Here is a 7,186-nt window from a genome sequence, read left to right as displayed (position 1 = left end):
TGTTCATTCTCAAAGGAAAAAAAAAAAATCCATGCAAAAATAACCCCCACCCTCTTCCCGCTTTCTCTCCTACCCGAAGTGTAAGGCCGTATAGAATGACCACGTGAGCGATGGCCCTTTTCTGCCAGTGTCCTTCCTCATGTCTACATTAGGAGCTGTCGTCTAAACTCAGTAACTAAAACAAGACGAGAAGAAAATTCAATTGCACAATCCTAGTCTGCAGGTGACAAAGTCATAACATCTCTTTACAGAAGTCCCTACTCTTTTTCCAGTTGGGAGAATTGGCTATGGCGTTGTGGTTGTTCCCCAACTCTCGCCTATATGGCTGGTGTCAGTTATTGTCCATACGCCTTTGTTAACAGAAGTCAGTCTATCTACTATTGCTCCGGCCTCCCTTCCTCACCTACATGTAGTTTAGATTCTACGCAGCACTGCCTGCAAAGGGCCGACTCCGTGGTGTTTTCCCCCCATTTTAGACAAAGCCCATAGCTCAAGTGACGATCTCCTCACTGCAGCTATGCATTCGTGTCACCCGTGGGGTGTCTTTTATGGACTACGGAGGCATGTCTTTGCTAGATCATTCCATTTATCTTAGTCCACTCGTAGATGTCCTGTTCACATACTATGTCCGAGTTGATGAGGAGGTATCTGTCCCCAACACAGAAATGTTTCTGGCAGGCAGCGCATTTGAAGCATTCAAGGTGATACACTTTGTCCTTCACCCGCATGGTCATCTCGTAAGCCCGGATTCGCTTGTCGCAGGAGGCGCAGAGGCCGTCTTGGCCAAAGAGCCTAAAACAACAACAGCAGAGAAGTAAGCAGGGTTCCTTTGCTGGGGAGATGGGAAAGACCAAATCAAAACAAGAACACAACATCAGTGCCTTGATCCATTAGCCATAGTATCATGGAGTTAGATGGAGGTCACATGAAAAGCTGCCAAGCAGAACTCTAAACTTTGCAATACCAAAAATTGAAGTAGAAAGTCCAAGGTCTTTCTAGGTCCTCACCTATTTTCAATACAATTGACTTCTCTGATCAATGACGTTATCCTGAATGGCTGAGCAGCTTCCGGAGGAATGAAGGTTCCCCAGATCATAGCATCAAGTTGTGCCATGCAAATATTTTCACTTCTGTGATGGATAGAAATTACCTTTCCATTGATAAATTTTGCCTATCTTCAGCTGTTGCTACTGTAGTTTACAGAGAGAAGTTGACGCAAGCCATGGTCTAAGACTCCCCTGTCTCTTGTCGTTGCCTCCAGCTCAAACATCCTTGAAGTCACTCCTGCTGGGTTTCAGAAGGACACATGCTAAGACCTTCTAGATACCTATGCTAGCCCAAACAATTTTATGGAGTGGACTCCTCTTTAATCTGCAGTGAAAAACCCTGCTGAGCTCATTATTGTCTATTAAAAGGAGCCTCTAATGAACGCGCTACCTATGTATCCCCCTCACAGCACGCACTGCCGTTCCGCTGGGGCAGGGCGACAGACTCAGCTACGGGTGAACACCAGCCTTTCATGCAGTCTGCTGGCTACAGAGTGTGTTAGTCAATTCGTTAGTAAATAAGCAGAAATATATTCCTTTTTCTTAAAAAGGCGGGGAGAAATGCTACGTATTACTTGTTCAAAGTATATACCTATTCATTTTGACTTCAAAGTTTCCATACGAATTCTGGAAAGACTGTTTCCATCTCCTACAGTTACATATGTTGTGCCTGCTTCATATCACCTTCTGAACTGGAAAAAGGATGCCCATTAAATTAAGAGAGATCTTTAAGAGGAAAGGACATAATTTCTTTCGTCTGCCAGGAGATGTCAGTGTTTACTTCTGCCCAACAAAAGTAATACTAAGGTTACATACACAAAGGCCGCCAAATTTTTCCTTAATAAGGGAAGATATTATATGTTGCATTATTAAATAAATAAAAACGTTGAATTTCAGTGCAAGAAAATACATTAATTGTATTGTCATTCTTTCTGCTGCTTACACTTCAAGATGAAAAGTATTCGGAAAGTGTAACTAACACTGGATCGCTGCTGGACTGTTGCGTATGCGGCGCATTTACAAGCAGCCCCATTAGCAGAACTCAGTTCTTAGCTTCTGCTTAGCAAAATTCCCATCGGTAAAGTTCAGGAACACCATAATTAGGAACCCCACAGAGATTTTGGGTTAGTTTTCATTGGTAGGTAAATTAGACTTCAGTAAGGTAGCTGAAAAAATACCAAATGCCATTATTCTGTTCCACAGACCTCCTGTGCCATTAGGGATCCATTAGAGGAAACGGTACCCAATCAGCACAGCAAAGATCGAAACACTTTAATTGTAATCAGGAATATAAAGATCCTTTATTATAATTTTTTTTGGTGAAATATCTTAATCTCAATTTAATCCTTCTACTTACAAATTTTGGCAAAACACAGAGGCAGAGAGATGTTAATGAAAATACCGGTAACAAGTGTATTTGTAGGATCTGATTCAGCAAAATGGGTGAATTCTTGTCTATTCAGGACCAGGCTTACGCACGCTAAAAATCTGCTGGATCCAAAAATTAGTGCAATCAAACTTTCCTCTACTGGTTGTAGCTTTGCAATAAACATACATCACATTGCATCCTTCTGCTTGAAGCGTCCCAGATAACTTTAGCAGCGATGCAGAAAAGGACAGGGATCGATACGTGTACAAAAGGCAGTGACTCCAGACCCCAGCCAGGTACCTTGATTCCACTAGTGTACCGGGATAAAGCATCTCTTATATAGCTGATATTACCGCATCGGGAAAATGAATTGAATCCAGTTACCTTGGCTACTGTGTTCTTAAATGAGAGAACTAAATCATCTTCCATCAGTCGCTGATCTTGGCACCTGGTTTGACGTACCTTCCAGCTCCAAGGCCATGCTTGGAGAAGCACAGAACTACTGAAAACAGTCCAGGGGAACTGGTTTGTTCTCAGCTCAAGGGGACCTTGCTGAAATTCATCACCTTTTCCCAATTCCCACCTGCCAGAATCCCACGCTGACACTGCGCAGTTCCCCTGGAGCTATCGGGTTATGTCTGTGCAGACTGATGGATGCCAACAGCCTCGAAGTCCTGGCAGTTCTTACTACATCCTTCATATTTTCAAGTAATTCTCTTTTGTCCACAACATGTAGCAATGCTTTCATTTTCAGTAAAAAATGCGCTTTTTTTCCTGACAAGAATTTTAAGATTTAACCTACAAACATCTCTAAGTGACCAAATCATAGAATCACAGAATGGTTTAGGTTGGAAGGGACCTGGAAGATCATCAAATTCCAACACAGATAAGCTCTAGATTTATCTATAACTTACTGAACAACCCCAGAAGTACCATAAAGCATCTGTGCATGAACCCCAAAAATCTCAGAGCCCATATTGTAAACCTGAACTTGCAGATGGTGCCGTGTTACAGCTGTGACCGCTGTCAGGCTTTACGCTTAAGAGTAGTCAAAAATTAATTCTTTACAGATCTTTGCTCACTAGCTATGCTAATTAAACGACTCAGCAAAGCTGAAACGATAGAAAGAAGGGGAGCGAGGGTAGAATGAGTGGGATGCGTACCTGAGATAGTCCCTTCGGCAGAGTTTTCTGCCCAGTTTGTAATACAACCGTCTCCCCACTTCTCCGAGCCTGCACCCGCACAGGTCGCAGCTGAGGCAGTCCTCGTGCCAGTACTGGTCGATGGCTTTCAGGAAATAGCGGTCCCCGATGTTCTGCTGGCACCCGCCGCATGTCAGCAGCGAAGGGGGGATTTGGAGGACTTCATCCACCGGCTCCCTGAGGGAAGGCAAGAATCATTGGAGAAGGGAAATGCACTCTGAAAGCATCCACGCGAGAAGGAGGAGAAGAAAAAACAAAACGCAAGATTGGTCAAAGATTGGTCAAATTAGAACAGGGATTACATCCTTATTTTTTTCTCCCAGTGGAGTGAACTATTTATCCACTTCTAACACAAGAGGAGCAGGACTTCACTCTTCTTCTGAGTTAATAAAAAAAAAAAAAGAACAGCCTAAAATATAAGGAGTTAATAAGAGCATCCAAGAATTTGCTAACTAATTTTTTTTCTTTTTCTTCAAAGAATAATGCATAAACATGACAATCTCTGTTTCACCTGTGTGTATTCACTTTACTAGGACATTGCTATTTGTGTAGATATATCATTTTTCTTCTGCTGGACAGAACATGAATTGCTCGGTCATGTGTCCCAATCCATGCAGTTCTTATAAAAGAAATAACTTTCCCATAACCTGATTCTTCCATAATGAAAGATTGCACTTTTTCCAAAGTGCAATCAAAAAGCTGCCCGGATTCACCGTTTCGTAGAAATGCTGGTTATGTCTGCGCAGACTGACGGATGCCAACAACCACAAAGTCCCGGGTGTTCTTACTATATTCTCACATTTTCAAATAATTCTCTTTTGTCCACAGCATGTAGCAATTCTTTCATTTCCATTTAAAAAAAAATGCTTTTTTCCAACAAGTTTTTTAAGATTTACCTATAGACAACCCCAAGTGAATGAATCAACACAGACAACCTCTGAGTTTATCTATAACTTACTGAAGAACCCCAGCAGCACCATAAAGCATCTGTGCACGAACCCCCAAAATCTATGAGCCCCTATTGTAAACCTGAGTTTGCAAGCTTTGACTCTTAATGCCGCTGGAAGCAAAGGGAGTTTCTGCCTCACCAAGGGCTGAAGGACTAGAAAAAGCACCTGAGGGATTTTACATGCAGTCAACTTTCGGTTGGGAAATGTAAATTTGAAGACTAAGTCTGAGGATGTCATTTCTCTGACCAGCATGAAATGAATACACACACCAGATGAGGCTGTCGCCCGACTGGTTTAAGTTTTGCTGCTGTTTTTTAACAGCGCCAGAATTTTACCTGATGGTACTTCATGACTTCTTTTTTTCCTTTAGCTAAGGAGATGAATCCCCTGGGATGGGTCTATGCCAACATAGCTCAAACAATTATTTGGGATTTACACATCCCTGCGTGAAAAGAGATATTAGCGCTGACTATTCACGCATGATATTTTTTCCGTACTTAAAAACCTCTGAAATCTAGGATGGTTCTGGTAATACCTGGGCATAAAGCAGTAATTTTCTTCAAAGCTACTTTCTTAAGGAATTCTCTTCTTTGCCCTTTTGTGTAATTTTACAAATTCCACCAAAAAAAAAAAAAAGGCAAAAAATTAAAAGAAAGGCACCTGAGCTCAGCTCTGCAAGGTTTGCAGTGACCCGGTACTGCCACCGAGGGCTTCGTCCAAACCCCAGGGAAGTTAATAAAAAAAACTATTGAAATCAATCCTTTAAGCACTTGCTTAATTTTAAACCTGTGGCCAGTGGCAGGGGAAGAGGATATTTTGACATTTTTGCTTTTTTTTTGATGACCAAGGTGCTTAATATCTGCCAGAGGGGCACCCCGAATTTTTTCATAGGTTGTTGGGTTCTCGCTGTGGCAGAGTCCCTCAACGCTTTGTTTCTGTCGCTGGTTTGTCCTCCCTTAGGCTGGTGGGGGCGGAGGAGACCTACACTGATGGGGAAGGATCAGGCTGCTCCCAGTTTCCAGCAGGCAATACGAAAAAAATATATTTCTACCGCTTATTTATTGGGTCAGCGGTTTTCTGGACAAAAATTACTTTCTTCAGCAGGGAGAAATGACCACTGGTCAAGAACTGTGCTGAGAAACTGATCCTGCAGTTTTTATTTAGGCAAGCTGAGCCCTGAGATATTATCTGATTATATTCTGTTCTGGTTTTCACTCTTCTAGGCTTAAACTGCTGTGCCCTGCAAGTTGTGTCATAACATCCCTCTCCTACCAGCTCTCTGTCCTGTGAGTTTTCATTAAAATCACGTATGTGATTAGGCATTAGTTTGTCCGAATTTATTCTTTTGGGCCCCATGCTCCCTTTCCTAACATGTGGGCTCTGCTCTGACAAGTTCCGAGCGCCTTCCAATACCAGGAAATGCACGTTATTATCCTTTATTCTCCATTATTTGAAACTTCAGATGTATCCCAAAATATTTCATCTTACGGGTGTTGGGGAGTCACAAGACAGGTCTCTCTGCAAGCCCTAAACTCCGGAACAGCCCGGCGGATGTTTACGCAGAACAGAATTGCTGGTTTATGCATTAGCTTTTTGATGTCCATAGATTTCTAAGCTAGCACTTCAGTCACTAGAACACAAGGTAGGTAAATAAATAAAGGTTACTAAAACTTTGTAGTTGAAACCTGGACATCATATACCTAGGAGCTTGGATTATTGTTTCTTAAAAAACACTATAAAATAAGAGAAAATGTAACATACAACACATCAGACGTGGCATGGCATGGATTGATTTAATCCGCAAAAGAAACAGTTCCCATGCGTTCACTCGGGACTTCACGCGATGGCATTTTTAGTATCTCACAGGAAACAAACCACGAATGACTCAAGTTTACAAAGAGCAATGTTTTAAGTGTTATCTGAAAACGGAGATTTTATAATTTTTTTTCCCCCTTCTCTCTTATCATGATTCCAGATGAGCATAACTGCAGTTATTAGCGTGTGCAGGGCAGAAATGACTGGTTTTACGCTGAGTGACCACGGCTGCGGCCAGTGGGATGCCTGCAGGGGCGGCTGCGGAGCACAGCCCCAACGCCTGGACCAACACACGAGAGCCGGCGGTCCCTTCCCCTAGTGGGAAACCCAGGGAGGGAAATTCTCATCTACATCGCGGTCATCAAGTCTTTCTCCAGGACCTTTGCAGAACACCCTCCCCCACCACCCCCCCCAAAGCAGTTTATACAAGAAAGTTGCATTATGAAAATGTGGAAGTTGGGCACCCGCAGATAACAGCTCTGACCTTTCGCTATAATGGGCTACGGCAAGTTGGGCAGATTAAAGATGGGGCAGAGATGGTCCCTCCAAAACTGAGGGGAAAAAAAACCCAAACACAGCAAAACAACCCCAAAACACACCTTCAGATTTGACAAGCGGGATGCTCTGCCTTTCCCTGCGCCCTTCCCAGCACCCCGGACTGGGATGAGCGGGTGGAAAATGCCCTGCCCGTGGATGGAGGGGGTGAATTACCGCCTCTCTGCCCCCGGAGGCGGCTTTTTCCCACAACTTGGGGAGCTCTCATCAACCTGCACCCCACCAACAGCGCCCCTGTCCCGTCCCCCC

The 7,186-nt window shown here is 43.3% G+C and overlaps 1 protein-coding gene across 1 annotated transcript in view; it reads right to left on the bottom strand.

Annotated features, from left to right (window-relative positions):
* LMO2 (LIM domain only 2 (rhombotin-like 1)) overlaps positions 1-7,186 on the bottom strand; it is a 13,967-nt gene continuing 6,781 nt past the window's right edge. The window contains exons 4-5 of the mRNA XM_009886291.1: positions 3,579-3,794; positions 1-792 (exon numbers count right to left, since the gene is read on the bottom strand). Coding sequence (XP_009884593.1) covers positions 573-792; positions 3,579-3,794 — 436 coding nt within the window. The 3' untranslated portion in view covers positions 1-572. The remainder of the gene's footprint in view (positions 793-3,578; positions 3,795-7,186) is intronic.

This window comes from Charadrius vociferus, unplaced genomic scaffold (genome assembly GCF_000708025.1).
Source record: "Charadrius vociferus isolate BGI_N301 unplaced genomic scaffold, ASM70802v2 scaffold115, whole genome shotgun sequence".
NCBI classification, from domain to species: Eukaryota; Metazoa; Chordata; class Aves; order Charadriiformes; family Charadriidae; genus Charadrius; species Charadrius vociferus.
Note: the sequence above shows the minus strand (reverse complement) of the source record. Positions and strands in the feature narration are given on the sequence as shown.